Below are 21886 nucleotides of genomic sequence, written 5' to 3'. Positions count from 1 at the left end.
GTCCCGATTTCCCAACTACTGTACGCTCATTTGTGACCAAAAGAGTATTATTCCGATTGTATATAAATATTCACTGGACAAGGGACGACCAGTGAAAGGGTCCGTCTACATGAGATGCGAGACTTAACGAACGAATGGGCTAGCAGTGCCCACAGAGCCTCTGCGCACACAGGTCATTAGGCTTGGACATGTGCACTGTGGCGCCAAGGGTACACCTCACTACTGTGGGTTCCATACCTTCCTACAGCTTACACTACTGTGAAGTAGAATAATGTGAGTAGTCATACAGCCCACTACTGTGAAGCAGGGCAACGCTAACGGTTGCACAGCTTCCCACACCTCACACTACTGTGAAGTAGGACAATGTGAGTAGTCCCACAGCTCAATACTGTGAAGCGGTGTAATGCGAGCAGTCCCATACCTTCCCACACCTCACACTACTGAGAAGTAGAATAATGTGAGTAGTCCTACAGCCCACTACTGTGAAGCAAGGCGACGCGAGCGGTCCCACAGCTTCCTACAAGCTCACACTACTGTAAAGTAGGACAATGCGAGTACTAACACAGCTCACTACTGTGAAGCAAGGTAATGTGAGCGGTCCCATAGTTGACACTACAATCGTTCACACAAGTACAGTAGTGCGAGCGGTCCCCCTCAGCACCCATTCGGCCGTTAAGGCTCCCTGCTCCAGGAAGGTGGGCAAGCTTGAAAGGAATGGCGTCACACGCTCCTGCTGCTCAGCGGTTTGAGAGCTACGAAAGTCTGCTTCTCTGCGCTTCTTCGTCACCAAGAAATAAGTTATTTAGTTTGGAAACTTCTCAGATGCCATCCCTGTGACAAGCCGGGAACCAGGGGACCCAACCCTGCCATTAGTGCGGCTACACCCGAGATAATAACGAGAAGGGGGCACCACTACGGCAGTCGCCAACGCGCACTGAGCGAGGGCAGTAGCGGACCTAGGGCAAAGTCCGCGGACACGGCAAGGCGGGTGCGTGCAGCGCCCATCAGCCGTGACGGCAGATGCATGCCCCCTCCGTGCAGGGGCGAGGCAGGCACCTGTGCGTGCACCTGCACATCTCGCTGCTGGGGAGCCGCCACACGCACACAGCACACCGGTGCCTACTCACCAGTCCCAGGGGTGCTGGCCCTCCCGGGGCACCCACCGATGGACTCTGCACCGGAGAAGCTACTGGGCGCCTGCGTTCCCTGCACAAGAGCGGAGCCTGGCACTGGCAGGACCACCTGTACCCACCGAGTGCCCAGCAGCACCGAGGACAGGCCTCCCGCGGGGCTGGCTGGAAGGAGGGGAAGCTAGGGATGGGGGCGGGGAGGGCAGCGAGGGCCACTACCAGAACGGTACTATTAAAAGGATTTAAACAAACGGCGCAGATCAGGTGGGGGGCAAAGATGGACAAGAAACGGGGGAAGCCGTTTCCAATAAAGAAACGAACGCCCAAGGCTCCATAAACGGTTCTAGGTCTTCCCCGTAAGAGCGGCACTGGCAGAGCCGGAACCGAAGCGCGGGGGCACCATGCCAGGGGTGAGACCCGACCGGGGCATCGCAGCGCCGTGCCACAGGGAGGGGAGGGGGCTTACTGGCATCAAGATGCCATCTGGAGCCCTGCGGGGTGCTCTCGCCGCCACGCCCAGAAATCACGGAACCCAGGGCTAAGGTGTGTGATCTTGTGCTCAGTAAAGTGCCCGGCAGCTTGGCACGGGCGGGGGTGGAGGTAAATGGGGCAGCTTTCGGACAATTCCATCTAAAAAAGTTCCTCAGAGGCAAAAAAACAAAAATGGAGAATAAAACGGAGACCGCGATTGTACAAAGGACCCCAACGAGACGAGGTTTATGAAACACTCATCACCAACAGTCAAGAAGAACAACCCCACGACCACACAACACCCCCTGCCAGGGGAGGAATGAGGCTCAAGCCTCGGTATCCAACAATCACCACTGATGGATAGAATCTATCAGCAAGAAAAAGAGCACGCGCGTTCCCCAGGTCAAAGGCGCGAGAATGGGGCGCGTACTGCCACCCCCCCCCCCCCAGCCCTTACATCCATATCGGGGTTTTAGGCAGGCCATGTCCCACCGGCCGGGAGGACACGGCCCCCCCGTGTAGAGAACCCCCGACATGCCCCTCACCCCGAAACCCCTCCAAGAGGAGCGAGAATGCCGGTGGGGAGGGGGTGCGCACACTGCACGCCGCGCAGGTGTTCGCGGACAGTGGCATCAGGCCACCGGAGATACCGGGATGAGAGGATCATTCCAGCGGAAGCCGCTGCCACCCTAATAAACGACCCCCGAAGAGCGCGCACAATGCGCAAAGCAGCAGTGAGCATCCGCGCAACGTTGCGCGGGCGCCCTTCCAGTCCCACCGACAGCTTTCCGGCTGCACAATGCCATGTCCCAAGAGGGTCCCCACACCACACCCCTGTGCACGGCGCGGCATCTGAACGCCCGCAAAGCAAAACGCACCCCTTCACTGAAGGGGGAAAGGGGGGGGGGCGGCGCAGAGAACAGAAGCAACTGCGCCTGGAAATCGCGCAAACACAGCATTGAAAGGAAAATAAACAGGGACTTGGCGGAGAGCGAACCCACACCCCCGGGGCCGCCGCGCGGCTTCACTATCGCAGGGGAAGATCTCGGGGGGCCGGGGGCGGGGGGCAATAAAAGAGACTCACCCAAGCGCCGTGCGCATGCAGAGGAGCGGGCGCAGCGATGTCCAGTGCGCAGCCCGGGACGGCCAGGAATATTAGAGATAAGTTATGGAGGCTCCATTTCAGAGGACCCCCCCCCCACCCCCTCCTCCACACACGCGCGCCCCTCCCCCCGGGCACGCATTCCTCAGGTGCTCACTAATGGCATTCCCAGGCCCGCAGATCCCCACCCCGCTGGGCCGGAGCCCGAGCCGCCTCCACTTAATGAAAGGCAGAGCGAGGCGGCGGCCCCATTCACCCCGAGCTCCGGGGGCTCTTTCAGCCCCAGCCACAAGCATGATATCATGCAGCCCGTGGGCAGGAGATCCATGGCGTGCCCCTCACCCCGACAGGCAACTGAGCTGCCCGAGCCCCACCAGAAAAGGGGCGTCCTAAATCTCTAGCCACCAAACAGAGACCAGCTCGCGGGAGCGCGATCCCATGCCCCCTCACCAAACCTCCCAGGGATCCACCAAAGGGGTCACGCTGTTGGCAAACACCCACGGCTGACAAGTTTCCTCCTGAGAGTTGTGGATGAAATTCGTGCTCTAAGACGAAATGCAGACCAATCACGAGCAGCTTCCTAGGTGACATCTCTATGGAGAGGTTTCTGGGGACACAACCAGGTCCTTGCACTGACTGCTGGAGAGTTTACAGACAGGAAAACCCGGCCAGCAGTCACTGCTGGAGGGTTTACAGAGACCGACAGAGGAGAGCCCGGCCAGCAGTCACTGCTGGAGGGTTTACAGAGACCGACAGAGGAGAGCCCGGCCAGCAGTCACTGCTGGAGGGTTTACAGAGACAGACAGAGGAGAGCCCGGCCAGCAGTCACTGCTGGAGGGTTTACAGAGACAGACAGAGGAGAGCCCGGCCAGCAGTCACTGCTGGAGGGTTTACAGAGACAGACAGAGGAGACCCCCGGCCAGCAGTCACTGCTGGAGGGTTTACAGAGACCGACAGAGGAGAGCCCGGCCAGCAGTCACTGCTGGAGGGTTTACAGAGACAGACAGAGGAGACCCCCGGCCAGCAGTCACTGCTGGAGGGTTTACAGAGACCGACAGAGGAGAGCCCGGAGGGTTTACATGGGGCGACAGAGGAGAGCCCGGAGGGTTTACATGGGGCGACAGAGGAGAGCCCGGAGGGTTTACATGGGGCGACAGAGGAGAGCCCGGAGGGTTTACATGGGGCGACAGAGGAGAGCCCGGAGGGTTTACATGGGGCGACAGAGGAGAGCCCGGAGGGTTTACAAGGGGCGACAGAGGAGAGCCCGGAGGGTTTACATGGGGCGACAGAGGAGAGCCCGGAGGGTTTACATGGGGCGACAGAGGAGAGCCCGGAGGGTTTACATGGGGCGACAGAGGAGAGCCCGGAGGGTTTACATGGGGCGACAGAGGAGAGCCCGGAGGGTTTACATGGGGCGACAGAGGAGAGCCCGGAGGGTTTACATGGGGCGACAGAGGAGACCCCGGAGGGTTTACATGGGGTGACAGAGGAGACCCCGGCCAGCAGTCACTGCTGGAGGGTTTACATGGGGTGACAGAGGAGACCCCGGAGGGTTTACATGGGACCAAACTCAACTCCGAAAAATTATAGCTTACTCATCAATTGCACATTTTGGTTGAACAACATTAGTCTTATGTTTTATACCTTCATTAACTCTACTAAACCTAGCTATATATATAATAACTACTGTAATATTTTTAATATTTATAAATACAATATCAACCACTATTAATAAATTAGCTATATCATGATTAAAAAATCCAGTAATAGCTGCATCAATAATAATTGTATTGATGTCATTAGGAGGACTTCCACCAACAACCGGATTTATACCAAAATGATTAATTATTCAAGAGATGGCTAAACAAAATTTAATTGCTATTACAACAATTATTGCACTCTCATCACTATTAAGCTTATTTTTTTATCTTCGAGTATCATACTCAATCTCTCTAACAACTTCTCCTAATATCTCAAACACTTTCTCAATTTGACGACAAAATAATAAAAATCAAATATTTATATCAATAACAATTATCTTATCTTCATTAATACTTCCAATTACCCCAACATTAATTAATATTTTAAACTAAGGATTTAAGATAGACTAAAGACCTTCAAAGCCTTAAGTAGAAGTTTAAACCTTCTAATCCTTGTGGGTTTACATGGGGTGACAGAGGAGAGCCCGGAGGATTTACATGGGGTGACAGAGGAGAGCCCGGAGGATTTACATGGGGTGACAGAGGAGAGCCCGGAGGGTTAACATGGGGCGACAGAGGAGAGCCCGGAGGGTTTACATGGGGCGACAGAGGAGAGCCCGGAGGGTTTACATGGGGTGACAGAGGAGACCCCGGCCAGCAGTCACCGCTGGAGGGTTTACATGGGGCGACAGAGGAGAGCCCGGAGGGTTTACATGGGGCGACAGAGGAGACCCCGGCCAGCAGTCACCGCTGGAGGGTTTACATGGGGCGACAGAGGAGAGCCCGGAGGGTTTACATGGGGCGACAGAGGAGAGCCCGGAGGGTTTACATGGGGCGACAGAGGAGAGCCCGGAGGGTTTACAAGGGGCGACAGAGGAGAGCCCGGAGGGTTTACATGGGGCGACAGAGGAGAGCCCGGAGGGTTTACATGGGGCGACAGAGGAGAGCCCGGAGGGTTTACATGGGGCGACAGAGGAGAGCCCGGAGGGTTTACATGGGGCGACAGAGGAGAGCCCGCTGGAGGGTTTACATGGGGCGACAGAGGAGAGCCCGCTGGAGGGTTTACATGGGGCGACAGAGGAGAGCCCGCTGGAGGGTTTACATGGGGCGACAGAGGGGACCCCGGAGGGTTTACATGGGGCGACAGAGGAGAGCCCGCTGGAGGGTTTACATGGGGCGACAGAGGAGAGCCCGGAGGGTTTACATGGGGCGACAGAGGAGAGCCCGGAGGGTTTACATGGGGCGACAGAGGAGAGCCCGGAGGGTTTACATGGGGCGACAGAGGGGACCCCGGAGGGTTTACATGGGGCGACAGAGGAGAGCCCGGAGGGTTTACATGGGGCGACAGAGGAGAGCCCGGAGGGTTTACATGGGGCGACAGAGGAGAGCCCGGAGGGTTTACATGGGGCGACAGAGGAGAGCCCGGAGGGTTTACATGGGGTGACAGAGGAGAGCCCGGAGGGTTTACATGGGGCGACAGAGGAGAGCCCGGAGGGTTTACATGGGGCGACAGAGGGGACCCCGGAGGGTTTACATGGGGCGACAGAGGAGAGCCCGGAGGGTTTACATGGGGCGACAGAGGAGAGCCCGGAGGGTTTACATGGGGCGACAGAGGAGAGCCCGGAGGGTTTACATGGGGCGACAGAGGAGAGCCCGGAGGGTTTACATGGGGCGACAGAGGAGAGCCCGGAGGGTTTACATGGGGCGACAGAGGAGAGCCCGGAGGGTTTACATGGGGCGACAGAGGAGAGCCCGGAGGGTTTACATGGGGCGACAGAGGAGAGCCCGGAGGGTTTACATGGGGCGACAGAGGAGAGCCCGGAGGGTTTACATGGGGCGACAGAGGAGAGCCCGGAGGGTTTACATGGGGCGACAGAGGAGAGCCCGGAGGGTTTACATGGGGCGACAGAGGAGAGCCCGGAGGGTTTACATGGGGCGACAGAGGAGAGCCCGGAGGGTTTACATGGGGCGACAGAGGGGACCCCGGAGGGTTTACATGGGGTGACAGAGGAGAGCCCGGAGGGTTTACATGGGGCGACAGAGGAGAGCCCGGAGGGTTTACATGGGGCGACAGAGGAGAGCCCGGAGGGTTTACATGGGGCGACAGAGGAGAGCCCGGAGGGTTTACATGGGGCGACAGAGGAGACCCCGGAGGGTTTACATGGGGTGACAGAGGAGACCCCGGCCAGCAGTCACTGCTGGAGGGTTTACAGAGACAGACAGAGGAGACCCCCGGCCAGCAGTCACTGCTGGAGGGTTTACAGAGACCGACAGAGGAGAGCCCGGCCAGCAGTCACTGCTGGAGGGTTTACAGAGACAGACAGAGGAGACCCCCGGCCAGCAGTCAATACTAGAGAGTTTACAGAGACCGACAGAGGAGAGCCCGGAGGGTTTACATGGGGCGACAGAGGAGAGCCCGGAGGGTTTACATGGGGCGACAGAGGAGAGCCCGGAGGGTTTACATGGGGCGACAGAGGAGAGCCCGGAGGGTTTACATGGGGCGACAGAGGAGAGCCCGGAGGGTTTACATGGGACGACAGAGGAGAGCCCGGAGGGTTTACAAGGGGCGACAGAGGAGAGCCCGGAGGGTTTACATGGGGCGACAGAGGAGAGCCCGGAGGGTTTACATGGGGCGACAGAGGAGAGCCCGGAGGGTTTACATGGGGCGACAGAGGAGAGCCCGGAGGGTTTACATGGGGCGACAGAGGAGAGCCCGGAGGGTTTACATGGGGCGACAGAGGAGAGCCCGGAGGGTTTACATGGGGCGACAGAGGAGAGCCCGGAGGGTTTACATGGGGCGACAGAGGAGAGCCCGGAGGGTTTACATGGGGCGACAGAGGAGAGCCCGGAGGGTTTACATGGGGCGACAGAGGAGACCCCGGCCAGCAGTCACTGCTGGAGGGTTTACATGGGGCGACAGAGGAGAGCCCGGAGGGTTTACATGGGGCGACAGAGGAGAGCCCGGAGGGTTTACATGGGGCGACAGAGGAGAGCCCGGAGGGTTTACATGGGGCGACAGAGGAGAGCCCGGAGGGTTTACATGGGGCGACAGAGGAGACCCCGGAGGGTTTACATGGGGTGACAGAGGAGACCCCCGGCCAGAGCCCGGAGGGTTTACATGGGGCGACAGAGGGGACCCCGGAGGGTTTACATGGGGCGACAGAGGAGACCCCGGAGGGTTTACATGGGGCGACAGAGGGGACCCCGGAGGGTTTACATGGGGCGACAGAGGGGACCCCGGAGGGTTTACATGGGGCGACAGAGGAGACCCCGGAGGGTTTACATGGGGCGACAGAGGAGACCCCGGAGGGTTTACATGGGGTGACAGAGGAGAGCCCGGAGGGTTTACATGGGGCGACAGAGGAGACCCCGGAGGGTTTACATGGGGTGACAGAGGAGACCCCGGAGGGTTTACATGGGGCGACAGAGGAGACCCCGGAGGGTTTACATGGGGCGACAGAGGAGACCCCGGAGGGTTTACATGGGGCGACAGAGGAGACCCCGGAGGGTTTACATGGGGCGACAGAGGAGAGCCCGGAGGGTTTACATGGGGCGACAGAGGAGAGCCCGGAGGGTTTACATGGGGTGACAGAGGAGAGCCCGGAGGGTTTACATGGGGTGACAGAGGAGAGCCCGGAGGGTTTACATGGGGCGACAGAGGAGACCCCGGAGGGTTTACATGGGGCGACAGAGGAGACCCCGGAGGGTTTACATGGGGCGACAGAGGAGACCCCGGAGGGTTTACATGGGGCGACAGAGGAGAGCCCGGAGGGTTTACATGGGGTGACAGAGGAGAGCCCGGAGGGTTTACATGGGGTGACAGAGGGGACCCCGGAGGGTTTACATGGGGCGACAGAGGGGACCCCGGAGGGTTTACATGGGGCGACAGAGGAGAGCCCGGAGGGTTTACATGGGGTGACAGAGGGGACCCCGGAGGGTTTACATGGGGCGACAGAGGGGACCCCGGAGGGTTTACATGGGGCGACAGAGGAGAGCCCGGAGGGTTTACATGGGGCGACAGAGGAGACCCCGGAGGGTTTACATGGGGCGACAGAGGAGAGCCCGGAGGGTTTACATGGGGCGACAGAGGAGAGCCCGGAGGGTTTACATGGGGCGACAGAGGAGAGCCCGGAGGGTTTACATGGGGTGACAGAGGAGACCCCCGGCCAGCAGTCACTGCTGGAGGGTTTACAGAGACAGACAGAGGGGACCCCGGAGGGTTTACATGGGGTGACAGAGGAGACCCCCGGCCAGCAGTCACTGCTGGAGGGTTTACAGAGACAGACAGAGGGGACCCCGGAGGGTTTACATGGGGCGACAGAGGGGACCCCGGAGGGTTCACAGCGCCCGGGCCCCCGCTCTCACCTCAGCGCCGCGCCCCCGCTCCGGGCTGCGCATCCCGCGGGGCTGTGATCCGGACCGGCCCCTCCATGGGCCCGGGCGGCGGCGCGCTGCCCTCGGGTAGATGCTGGGACTGGGCTGCGTCCTCGTGCTCTGATTGGGCCTCGGCTGTGGCTCGCGGCGGCCTCCAGGCGCTCGCGCCGGGCGCTGATTGGCCTGGGCGCGCTGCCGGGCCTCGCGTGCACACACCCGCCGCTGCTGCTGCTCCTACGGGGCTGCCTGGCTCGCTCGCCGCGCGCCGCGTCCCACGAAGCGGCGCCCAGCCTGCGATCCGGCCAATGAGGCGAGGGGCCGGGCCGGGGGCGGGGCCTGCTGCGTGGGGGGCGGGGCGCCAGAGGAGGCGGGAAGCTGCCCGGCCCCGCCCATGGGGGCGGGCACCCTCCAGCAATGGCCCCCTGCCTGGAGCCGTCCAGCCAGCGCTCTCGCAAGGACTGCAGACACCACGCTGGAGCTCCGTCCCGACAGCCCAACCCGCTGCCAATCAGCGCCCTGAACTGGACTTCCAGGAGCAGGTTTACAATGCCATGAAACGCCCCCCCCCCCTTACACTCCAGGGAATGAAGCCGCAACCCAAACACATGTCTGACGTGTAATCCCTAAAGGGGGCACCAGCCCATATTGCACCCCCCCCCTTCCCCTTTCATTCGCTGCTCCTCCTTGTCCTAATCTCGCTCTTTCTTATGCGTCCAGTGCCCCCCCCCAGGTCTTTTTCAGGCTCCTTGGGCGCCCCGTCACCCCTGCTGCAATGCTTGGCGCCCGGCCTCCTCTGTCCGGCTTACGCCAATATTGCGCCAATATTGCGCCGGGTTGTGTTAGACGCTTGTCCGATGGGTACCAGCAGCGCCTCCATTCTGCCCAGTGCGCTTGCAGGTCCGTGTAGAGCGCAGCGATGGCACCTTCCCTTTCCCCTTGCCTTTCCTTCCTGGCTTTTCCTCACTTTCGTGTATTCCCGCCTCTTGGCGCCCTCTTCATCATTGCTGCCTTTAGCCTATTTTTCCACCAGACTTTTTCATTCCTGGGTGTCCTACTTCCCCCGTTTCGTCTTATTTCTGATCTTTGCTTAATGAACATTAGAAAACGGACCTTTCGTGCAATCCACTTTTTGCACATTTTTCACAGGGGAAGCTTTGCCTATCCGGGATTTCTATTGCACGCAGCGACAGTGAATATTAAATGATTTCCCGTCCCTGAAGATTATTCACCCCTCACCCCCCCCCCATCCCTTCATTTAAAGCGAGGTGCAAGGTCATCCTAGCTGCACCCATTTTCTGCATTAGGGGGTCTGCAAAAACCCACTTCCACCACATGGGCCATGAACATTATTCCAAATAATAGGTTAGGATTCGGGAACAAACACTCCACCGTTCATTAACAATTTGGCTCAGAAACGGCCAGTAAGTACTAGTAGCACCCCTTCCATTTCCTCTTGCACTGCTCCTTCTCGCACAATCTGAATGACAAAGGCCTAGTAAGAGCGTTGCTCTTCCCTCCCTTGTCTTTTCGCTCCTAGAAACACGTGTAGTAGTCTTTACAGTACAATATAGAACAAGAATTCAAAAAAGGTGTTCACAGTGGCGAGGCACTGAGTAAAACCATAGGTGATTACAAGCTGATTTAGAAAACTACTAAATCATATGCCTCCAAGACACTTGGATCAGCAAAACGCCAGCGTGCGATGGATTTCTCACCTTTCTCAACCCTGCTATAGTTAAAAAACAAGGAAGACCAGCATCAGGCCTACTTACTCTAATCAAAATAAACCCCCAATGGAAAGTACTGACCAGCGAAAACTTCAATCCCTGGATCCAATTAACAATAACAACGACGATGATGGAGAACAATCGAACCCAAAAAACTGATGAAACAAAAATTGCTACATTGAACCTGTACTGGAACCCCGCAGCAATAACAACCGAAGCATTCATTGACGGTGTATTCATTACACTTGACAAACTAGTCGGTGTTAGGAAAGATTTCATATTGTAGATAATTTTCCTTCCATGTGGCAACCCCCAAACGTTTTGCTGTTTTACACCCTGATCTAGACTTTGCCAGAGAAGCGCAGCCTTCCGCCGCACTCCTCTTGGCTTTCGCTCCATTCTTACGGGTAAACTGACATGCTGTCATGAGCGCTACTCCCGAGGAGCCAAGACTGGCCTAGCGTCCCCGGAAGCAGTCTCATCATCCACACCCCCGGTTCCAGCAGACCCCTACAGGGGCCCTTTGGAACATGTCCTGGCGCCTCTGGCGCCAGGCTCATAAGGAACCACAATCCCGGCGCCGGGCTCATATTCTTAAAGTGTGCAGTAGTGATTGGGTGGACTTACCTGTGGCAGACCATGCTGCATACTCACCCTGAACAATCCAAGCTGGGTGAAGTCCCAGCCACTGGCTGGGAGGGACCAATCCTCTGTTACAGGAACTCTTTTCTTACCTGGGTGGGGCTGATGCTAATCCTCTGACACTGGAACTCTTTTCTTACCTGGGTGAGGCTGGAGGAAGAATACGCACCAAAGCACTTCTCCACTATTTAAACCACGCCCGATAGAATTCACGTGCTTCGCGTTATTCTGCATCAGCGGCAGGACGCTCACCGAGTCGGCTCCTGCATTCCAGGTCCAGACACACCCTCAGCTTCTCGAGCAGCAACCTGTGGATGAAGAAAAGGCACAGGAACATCTACTCACCAGAATTCAGCCACAAGAGTCCAGTCTCCGACAACCTGCAAATAAAGACATAAGGTTAGAAAACGGGCAACACGCTCGCAGCTGCGCTCGCTTACCTTATCCATCCGTGATCACACCAGAGTTCACAGCGGCCTTCACTTCGGCAGCATCCCAGCACCTGGAAGACAAAAGACATTGTTAGTGGTGTCCGAGCCGAAGGGTTCGCAACTCAGTTATACTTACGCGCTTCTTCACGCGCAGCAGCGGCAGCATCGCCCTCAGCATTTCGGCACCTGAAAGGAAGGAAAAGACATTATCAGAGGCGCCCATTTGGAAACGGCCACAATTCAGTTATACTTACGTGCCACCGCACGTGCAACAGCATCGCCCACAGCATCTCGGCACCTGAAAGACAGAAAAGGACATTATAAAAGGGTGCTCCTTCAGAAGCGGCCTCAGATCTTCTATACTCACGAGCCTCTTCTTGCACAGCAGTGGTGGTGTCGCCAACAGCTCCTCGGCACCTGAAGGACTATTACAAGCCACAAAAGGACACTGAGCCTAAACACTGAAATCATCCAGTGACGTAACTGGATTCCACGCGCCCCTGCACCAGAAGCAGGATGGAGAGCTCGGCTTTACTAAACCAAAGGTGAGAGTTCGTGGAGACCAGTCGAGAACCAAGAAGTGGGAAAAGCAGAAGATTGGTGGGAGAACTTATCCAACCAGCTTGTAATTACCCCTTTTTCTTCCACCTGCAGAAAACTCACCTTACAAGCCAGACAGTCAATATTCGGAGGTCCTGCCCAGAGCGTCTTCCGAGTTCTACGCCTCATCATAGTCATAGAAGCAACTGTAGCAGTCCAGTTTGGGTCAGCGCCTCCGTGGGAATCAGGTGAGCATTACACATGTCCTTAAGGCAGTCAGTACCGGGAAACGTTTTCCGTAGCTCTTTTCTCATGTTGCAGCTTTCGCGCAACATGGCACAAGAGTGCACCGTAACTTACATTACCGCGCTCTTGGGTCTCTAGTCATTGTACAGGCCCTAGAAACTCTCAATGGATTTATAACGAACTGTGCAAGTATGTCACGGACGGGACTGGTGGCAGCAATTGTTTCTTTGTGTTTTGAACTCCCTTTTGGCCTGTTAAGCATGCTTCTCGCGTTTGGCCAAAATGGGTGGCCTGGCTTCCAAAATGGCGATGCCACGAGGTTCTTTGTCCTGTCCGTTGACCGTCTTGCCCCTTCACCTTCCTCAGGTCGAGCCAACCCGGGGCCATCCTTATTTGGGCATGAACTTTCCTGCGAAACACAGATGCTTTCACGGGCTTCTGCATGCCTTGTGTGTGCCTCCAGGATGTGGGCTGGGATGTCTGGTCCCAATACACATCCTGGGTGCCAGAGAGTCTAGTGTGTCTTGAATGCCTGGGACCACCGTGGTCCGTGATAGGTCCACGTATGGTGTGAGTGTTTTGTGAGCATATCTCCCATTGGGTCCTCTCCGTTTTGGCGCAAAGGGAACTCTGGATAAGAGGAGGCTGGAAACACCACTACCATGTCGATCTCCTGAGTTCTCACGATCAAAGGATAAAGAAGCCAAGTATCCTGCAAGAGGCTGAACTGAGGAATCGCTGGTGACCCGCTGAAGGACTGCTCCTCTGCACTGCTGTCGCCCTGTGAGACAATTCTGCCTCTGATCGAACGAGAAGGCCTCTACTGGTACTTCGACCCTTTGGAATAGTGGGAACAACTATTCTCGGCATCTTCATCATCTCCTGCACGTAAGCCTTCAGAAGCGTCCCTGGCCCATCCAGTGGACTGACCAGCCTACCCAGGAGTCTTGCTCTGTAACCGCCGTCAGGTTGCTGCTGTATTCCGAGTCCTTGACACTCTCACACGATTCGTACACTTGGCATTCCCAGGTCTGAAGTGAGAAGTGTCCATTGGGCTAATATACACACGGCCGCTTCGTTGCCCTGCTGTGGTAACAATCTGTGCAGGTTCACTGCGTTTGGGACATCCTCAACTCTAACTTCTGCTGCTGCGGAATCTACATGACGCTGAGATGTCCCCTGCTCGTATCTGAACCTGCCAGCACTGAAATTGACGCGGAGAAGCCTGGGTCTGCTTGCATCGGGGACCGGTGAGTAGCAACGCTAGGAACCGGTCGCCCTCCTGCAGTAGCCTGTAGCTTTTCCCCGCTGTGTTAAACAGCACGCCTTTTTCGCACTCGCGCTCTGCCCGCAAGTGGAGGCCGCGCTTGAGTAGCGGAGATCTGTTCGCCCTCCTTTGTTCACCGCTCTGAACTGCCTGATTCCATTGAAGAGAGCCCCCTTGGCACCAGCGTGTGCAGGTACTTTTGAGCACAAGGCTCCACTCTTCGTAGGGCTCGGACTTCCTTCTAGTTAGGTGGCCTTGAAGGCGAACTGGGTCTAATGATTACTTGCACTGCCCGTTTTCCTCCCCATCTAGGTGGTCTGCATATTTCGTGCTTCTAACTCTTTAGACCCTTCAGTAATTGTATATATATTGTATTTGACTGTGATGTGTTGGTTTACTTGAGTTTTACCGCGATTCTTTACTATGGTCAATGTTACAGAGGCCTTGTAATAAAAGCATCTATATTTTTAATATAACACCTGCTTGGAGTAATTTGTAAGCGTCTTTGCTTAGTGTGCTCATTGTGGGCTTTCAGTCACCCTCACCCCTATTCTTGACCACCGCCATCGCTACCCTGATTGGTCTGGCTTGTCCAGAGGTTACCCTGTTCCAAGAAACTAGGCTGGACTTCTGAACCTCTGCCCCTCCAGGACAGAGTTCAGAAATCCATTTTAGCAGTCGGAACCCATTACCATCTAGAAATAATACTCTGCAGGGATCTTAACATTAACTTATTCACCCAGAATGGTACTCCCCGAACCTACGATCAACTTTCACCAAAAGCAACAAGGTGGATGAAGAAAATACCCAAAATCTCATCCTCCTAAACCACGCAAGGAACAACTCCACCTCATCCGCAATTATATATTCCTCTCAAACTCTGCATGAATCGGTCAAGTCCCACCAAACGATAGTCTCTGACAACAGCGACCACAACAAGTTAACAGTGTACTCACATCTCATTACCAAACAAGATACAACCCTGACAGTATATCCAGTAGAACTTGATGGAACATCTTCAAGGCTCTGCATTCCACAAGAGCGATCACCTCTCTACCAAGGAAACTGCTCGCCTCAAACAAGACAGATCTTGAAAAACTGAACTACAAGTGGATTCTGCTCCCCTACCAACAGTCAAAAACCGACCACAAAAAAACTCACCCCCATACATACAATCAGGGAATAGCGGAAAAGAAAAAGGCCCTGGCGAAATCATTAAGACAGTTGAAGAAAACAAAAGCAGCAGAAAACATTTTACAGATTTCGAAATTGAAACAATCATATAACAGGAAAAAAATTGCAACAATAAATCTTACTACAAACAGATGCAGAAACCATAATGAAGACATATAAATCTAACACAAGAGAACTTTGGAATCTCCTGAATGACAATTCCCAAAAACAGCACACGCTAACGGCCAACGTACCGCAACAAACATGGATTACACATTTTTCAAACATCTACGCGGACCGACCGTCCCAACGCGAAGAAGAACCAACCAATAATAAAGCAAAATGGACAGTAAGCGTCACCTATGACGACCTGCTAGGTATGTGTCATGCCTGCGCCATGGGCGCACACATTGGCAACTATCATGGACTATTTGTTATTCATTTATCTACAGAATACTCTTGGAACTACTCCTATTTACACTTTGGTCCTTAATTCCCATTTGCGTGACTTTGGTGCTTTTTTATTTTACTCAACTACATGTACCACAATTCACCTTGCTAGTACTATCAATTCCTGGCCATTCCCATTCGTCAGCATTGGAACCACAATCCCCAGAAGCCCTAGGGATCAGTGCTGCTTCTACCATCTCAGGACCAGAGAGGGAGGCGGCAGATTGTATTCAGGTGTGCTGCTCCAGGTGCTGCCAATTAGCCTGCCTCAGTACAGGGCAGGGAGGTTTTTAAGCAGTTGCCTGCAGGAGCTCACCCTCTTGCATTAAGAGTCCTTCCAGCACCTTTTTTTTCCTTGAGCCGCAAATTTTTGTATGCTGTTCCTGCTTTATCCCGTTTTTGATCCAGTGCCCTTCCGGGCTCCCTGCATTGCAGCCGATCTCGCTCTGCTGCCTTCTACCTACAGCCTTTGTCCTCTGGGCTTCCTGCCTTGCAGCCAACTACAATCCTCTGCAACCCTCTACAGCCTGCGGCCCTGCTCCTCTGGGCTCACTCCTTGCTGCCCTGCTCTTCTGGGCTCCCTGCCTTACAGCCCTGCTCTTTTGGGCTTGCTCCTTGCTGCCCTGCTCCTCTGGGCTCTCGGTCTGCCGTCTACTACAGCTCTCTGTCCTGCTCCTCTGGGCTCTCTGCCTTGCAGCCTACTACAGTTTACCTGCACTTTGTGCTACCAGATATTGCAGCCCTCCCGTTTTCCTGGCTGCTGCTCCTTTGCCTTCTTCCTTGTTTTCACCCTCTGTTCTTGATCCCTGTCCTTCTCTTCCTAGAGTCCTCCGTCCTTCCCTTAAGTTACCCATTTCAGTTATACTGCTTTTCCTTCATTTCTTTCTGCTAGTCTGCTCATCGACTTCCTTTTCCCTGGATATTTCTGTTCTTGTCTTCTCTTGTATCATATGTAAATCCCTTTGTACAGAGCTATACTGTTGGTTTCCAGCAGGTAACCTCTGCACTTTTGTCGCGTTTCAGTGTTAGACACCCACCGCTGTTGTTCCCAGCCATGAGCATAACAAGCGTGAGCCTCTTTTATAGCAATCTGTGCAGAAGGCTGGAGTTTCCTAAGGTCCGTGGAACACTCTTTCCCATTTCTGCATACACCCCAAGAGGGACTCCAGTTTGTACCTTTTATTTTCCTGCTACACTTGCCTACTCTTCGTTCTGTTTGAACTTCCCGCTGTGTGTGTACTTACCTGTCACCTTACATCAGCACAACCACCCAAAACCTATCTGGGTGCCCTGTGCCACTCTTGACAGTATGATCAAAAACCTGAATACTTCAAGAGCACCTGGTCCTGATGGACTCTCAAACGCCGTACTGAAGCAAGACCCTCCGGCATGGGCAAACTTCATGCGTCAGATAATAGACATCATAAACACACTCAACCAGATTCCAGCTTCTTGGAGATCAGCAACAATTGTCCCGATTCACAAACAAGGACCCCGTGACCAACCACAGAATTTCCGTCCAATCGTCCTATTGGACCCACTTGGAAAACTCTTTGCAACAACACTTCTGAGACAACTAACTCCTTCGGCTACACACAATGGCCGGATCTCAACATGGCAAATAGGTTTTACTCCCAATGTTGGAACTAATATCAACCTACTATTACTCCATCTCATCAAACATGAAGCCATCAACAACAAAACCACCATATACGCTGCATTCATGGACCTGAAGATGGCCTTTGACGCCATATCACAGCAAAAGCTATGGACAAAACTCAAAACATGGAACTGCCACCATTATTTTACTCTACTCAGAAACTTCAATAAAAGTGAGACTAACAAAATAAGGTATGACCACCAAACCGATAACCACATCAAACGGCCTAAAGCAAGGATGCCCTAGCAGCAACCCTCTACAATCGGTTTACATCAGACATTGAATACTATTTGATCAGCAGCCAAACTAACCCGCCGAAAATAAACCAACACCTGTCCCTGTTATGGCATACGCGGATGACATCATCTTGCTCGACAAAACTCGATCTGGATTACAAGCTGCCCTGACATCACTGAGTAACTACATGAACAACAACGAGCTAACAATCAACATCTCAAAAACAAAGACTATGACTAACTAAACCACAATCAAAAAGAATACATCAACCACAATTTAACATCAGTGGAATCCGATTAGAAAATGTCACAACATTTAAATACCTTGGCATATTAATCAACCAATCCAAGATGGAAGAACAATGGCTGGATAAGGTGGAACAAAAGGCACAAACACTGGCACGCCAAGGATGCATACTCCACAGGAAATATGGAAAATTTTCATTCAGACCAATCATTGCCTATTACAAACTAAAATACATCCCGATTATAACCTACGGAACAGAAGCAATGATCAACACTAAAAAAGTAAACTGGATGAAATTTGAGTCAACCTTTTGGCGTAAGATTCTCCACCTTTCACACTTGTATCCAATGCTGAGAATACGATATGAACTATCAACACAATCGATTGGATCCATTGTATGTTGGAAAAGATTAGACCTCCATCGTAAATTACTATCGGACGAGAAAACTGCTGCAATTCAAATTCTGAAAACCCAAACACCTTTAACACAGTATTAGAAAAATGAAAAAACTATCATTAAAGAAATGGAACAGGAAGAGATATCTGAAGAACTCCTAACCATGCGCCCCCAACATGCCAAAACCAAAGTCTTACAGTATGACTGGATCAAAACCATTCAACTGAACAGCTACAAACAGACCCTTCAATGTAGCAAAGACAACAGAAAGCTACATGACCCACAGCCGTACTTGCTATCATTCCCAGACCAAACCATCAAATCAACATTTCTAAGAATTTGTTTGAACATTTTACCAACAAAATCTCCCCTTGCCACAACAAGACAGATTGCCAAATCACAAAATTACTGCCGCTTCTGCAAAGCTCAAACTACACCGGAAACCATATTTCATCTGGTTATGGAATGTCAGTCCCTCGCACCTCAACGCAAGCAATTTGGCTCTTACTTCGATCTCGCATCGCAACAAATGAATACAGAAGAAAGATGGGCTGTCATTCTTAGCAGAAACAACAAATATATGGGATACATTACTCACCGTAATCGTATTTCTGATGCTTGTATCTGCTTAGATTCACATGCTGTGCATAGGCCGACATCTAGTGGAAGCTGCGGAGTATTACAGTTTGTTTTTCGAAGTCGAAAAATGGGCGTCGACACAGGGCGTGCCAGTAATACTATCCCTAGTGTGACGTCCCCTGTACCCATGATCCCTCACGCGTCTAGGATCCCCAGATTGTGTTTTTCCTGACATGAGGTAGCATGAGGAGTAGCGTGAGTACAGATAGTCCAAGCAGATAGACAGAAAGGTAAGACTACAAGCAACCATGCGCCTTCTCTCGGAGGGGAGGAAGGGTGGGTCGCATGTGAATCTAAGCAGATACAAGCATCAGAAATACGATTACGGTGAGTAATGTATCCCTTCTGAGGCTTGTGGAATCTGCTTAGATCACATGCTGTGCATAGATTAGCGAGCAGTACCAGAAGAAGGAGGTGGGATGTGAGAAGGGTCATGAGCAAACAGGTGTCTTAGAACCGCTTGTCCCACTTGTGTATCTGCCTTGGAATGAGTGTCAATGCAGTAATGCTGAGTAAAAGTGTGAATAGAGCTCCAAGTAGCTGCTTTGCAAATGGTGTCAAGGGGAACATTTGCAATGAAAGCCAGAGTGGCCCCAATGCCTCTGGTAGAGTGGGCCCTTGGCGTAAAAGGCAGAGTTTTTTCAGAAAGAGAGTAACACAGCTGTATACAGTTGATAATCCACTTTGAGATAGCGCCCTTAGAGACGCGATCCCCCTCTCTGCCTGTAGCTACGGAGACAAACAGTTGATCTGTTTTCCTTAGCGGTCTGGTTTTATTTACATAGTATAAGACCGCCCTACGCACATCTAGGGTGTGTAGTTTCACCTCAGCTGAGCTTTGTGGGTTTTGGAAGAAAGCCGGAAGCTCGATGGACTGGTTTACATGGAACTTGGATATGAATTTTGGTGAGAATCTAGGGTGTGTGCGTAAAACCAGTTTGTCCTTGTGGATAGTAAAGAAAGGATCTTGCACTGACAGAGCCTGAATTTCACTGACCCTTCTTATGGAGGTAATGGCTACTAAGAAGGCCGTTTTATAAGTCAGGTGTTTGAGACTACTTTTATGCATGGGTTCGAAGGGGGGCCCCATGAGCTTAGATAGCACCACATTGAGATCCCATCCTGGCGGTGGGTTCGAGATAGGAGGGTGAAGTCTCTTTACTCCTTCCATGAAGGCTTTAACCACTGGTACTTTCCACCACGAAACCTTGTTATGGGATGTGGTGTAGGCTGAGAGGGCTGCCAGGTGTACTTTCAGAGAGTTAAAAACCAACCCTGCATCCAGCAGGTGGAGCATGTATGTTACAACGTTGGAAGGAGTGCAATCAACCGGGTTGATTTGTTTACTCTGGCACCAGATAACGAATCTTTTCCACTTGTCAAAGTAACAGTGCCTTGTATTTGGTTTCCTGGACTCTTTTAGAATGTCCATACACCTCTGTGGTAATTTGAGATGTCCAAACTCTATGACTTCAGGAGCCATGCTGCTAGGTTCATAGAGTTGGGTTCCTGATGCACTGTTTGACCTTGTTGCTGGGACAGAAGGTTGTACCAGGCTGGGAGTCTGATGGGCTCGCATACCGCCATCCTGCGTAGGTGTGGAAACCATGGTTGTCTCGCCCACATGGGAGCAACTAGGATGAGCGTCATCGATTCCTTGTTCATCTTGTACACCACCTTCCTGATGAGAGGAGTTGGTGGGAAGGCGTACGCAAACATCCCTGACCAGTTCATCCACAGGGCATTCCCCTGGGAGTCCGGTTGTGGGAACCTGGATGCAAATCCTGGGCATTGTTTGTTTTCGCTTGTGGCGAATAGGTCTATAGTGGGGAAACCCCACTGAGAGAAGAGATCTTCTACTACGTCTTTGTGAAGGACCCATTCGTGTTCTTCTGGGAGGGAGTCTCTGCTTAGAGCATCCGCTAGGGAATTGAGCTCCCCTGGAACATGTTGCGATGACAGGAAGATGTTCCGTCTGAGTGCCCATATCCATATTTTCTGGGCAAGCTTGGACAGATTTGGCGAACGAGTCCCTCCTTGCTTGTTCAGATAGAACATGGCTGTCGTGCTGTCCGTCCTGATCTGCACCGACAAGTTTAGTAGATGGGGCTCGAACGCCTGCAGCGCTCGGAATACTGCCAGAAGCTCTAGCAGATTGATGTGGTTCTTGGCTACTGAGTGAGACCAGAGACCCTGAGCTGTGTGGTGGAGATGGTGAGCTCCCCACCCCGTCAGGCATGCATCTGTCGTCACCACTGCCTGTACTTCGGGATCGTAAAAGGGTTTCCCCTTTGCGAGATTCTCTCTTGTCCACCAGTGTAGGTTCTGTACGAGTGTTGGCGAAACGACCACTAGATCGTCCCACTGACCACTTGCCTGAGACCACTGTTTCGCCAACCATTCCTGCATGGGACGCATGCGCAGACGCGCGTGGGGGACCAGGTAAATGCATGACGCCATCATGCCGAGTAACCGCATAGCTTTGCGTACTGTTATCTGTTGACCTGACTGATAATGCGGAATTTGCAGAAGTATGTTCCGAATTCTTTCTTCCGAAGGGAAGGTCAATCCTTTCTGAGTATCTAGGATAGCTCCTAGAAACTGTTTTGAGGTGCTTGGCACCAGACTTGACTTTTTCTCGTTGATGGAGAAGCCTAATTCGTGGAGGAGGTCGATGGTCCTCTGAATGTTTGACCTGCAGATTCCTGGGGTTTCCCCCGTTATGAGCCAGTCGTCCAGATAAGGGTACACTGGGATTGCCTCCCTGCGTAGGTGTGCAGCTGCCACCGCCAGTACCTTGGTGAATACCCTTGGTGCAGAAGCTATCCCGAAGGGCAGTACCTTGAATTGGTAGTGGCGACTGTCCACCTTGAAGCGCAAGTATTTTCTGTGCGCCGGGAGCATGGAAATATGAAAATAGGCATCTTTCATATCCAAGGTTGCCATGTAATCCCCCTTTTTTAGGAGTGGGATTACCTCTTGTAGTGTGGTCATACGGAATTTTTGGGGCTTGACATACTTGTTGGCAGGCCGTAAGTCCAAAACTGGACGCATTGTTAAATCTTTCTTTGGCACAAGGAAGTAAGTTGAATAGATACCCTTGTTTACCTGGTGTCCCGGGACGAGTTCTATCGCGTCCTTTTCTAGCAGAATGGCGATCTCCTCGAGGAGGATCTTCTGATGTTGTAAAGAGTGGACTTTTTGTCTTGGAGGATGGTTTAGGGGACGTTGCAGTAGTTCTATGCAGTACCCATTGGATACTGTTGACAGCACCCATCTGTCGGATGTTATCCCTTCCCATGCCTGGGTGAAACTTGATATTCGTCCCCCTACTGGGGTTGCATGGGAAGGGACCCTGAACTGAGCGTCACTGCTTTGGTGGAGGCGTGCCTCCTCCTTTACTGGGGCTGCCTCTGCCTCTACCACGTCCTCTTTTACTACCCCTACCATACGC

At 53.2% G+C, this 21886-nt stretch overlaps 1 protein-coding gene across 5 annotated transcripts in view; it reads right to left on the bottom strand.

Moving 5' to 3' along the window:
* The window catches only part of CDON (cell adhesion associated, oncogene regulated), a 668575-nt gene that overhangs the window by 573720 nt on the left and 72969 nt on the right, over nucleotides 1–21886 (bottom strand). For 2 of the 5 annotated variants that reach the window (XM_069614075.1, XM_069614076.1), the window contains exon 1: nucleotides 8769–9079. The exons of 1 other annotated variant lie outside the window; for it this stretch is intronic. In XM_069614075.1, coding sequence (XP_069470176.1) covers nucleotides 8769–8801 — 33 coding nt within the window. In that variant the 5' untranslated portion in view covers nucleotides 8802–9079. Of the gene's footprint in view, nucleotides 1–1127; nucleotides 1243–2685; nucleotides 2770–8768; nucleotides 9080–21886 lie in introns of those variants that run through there. 2 more of the 5 variants (XM_069614077.1, XM_069614079.1) reach the window with 2 other exon arrangements.

Source organism: Ambystoma mexicanum, chromosome 9 (genome assembly GCF_040938575.1).
Source record: "Ambystoma mexicanum isolate Mex_15411 chromosome 9, UKY_AmexF1_1, whole genome shotgun sequence".
NCBI lineage: Eukaryota > Metazoa > Chordata > Amphibia > Caudata > Ambystomatidae > Ambystoma > Ambystoma mexicanum.
The sequence above is the reverse complement of the archived record's forward strand: the minus strand, read 5'-3'. Positions and strand labels throughout refer to the sequence as shown.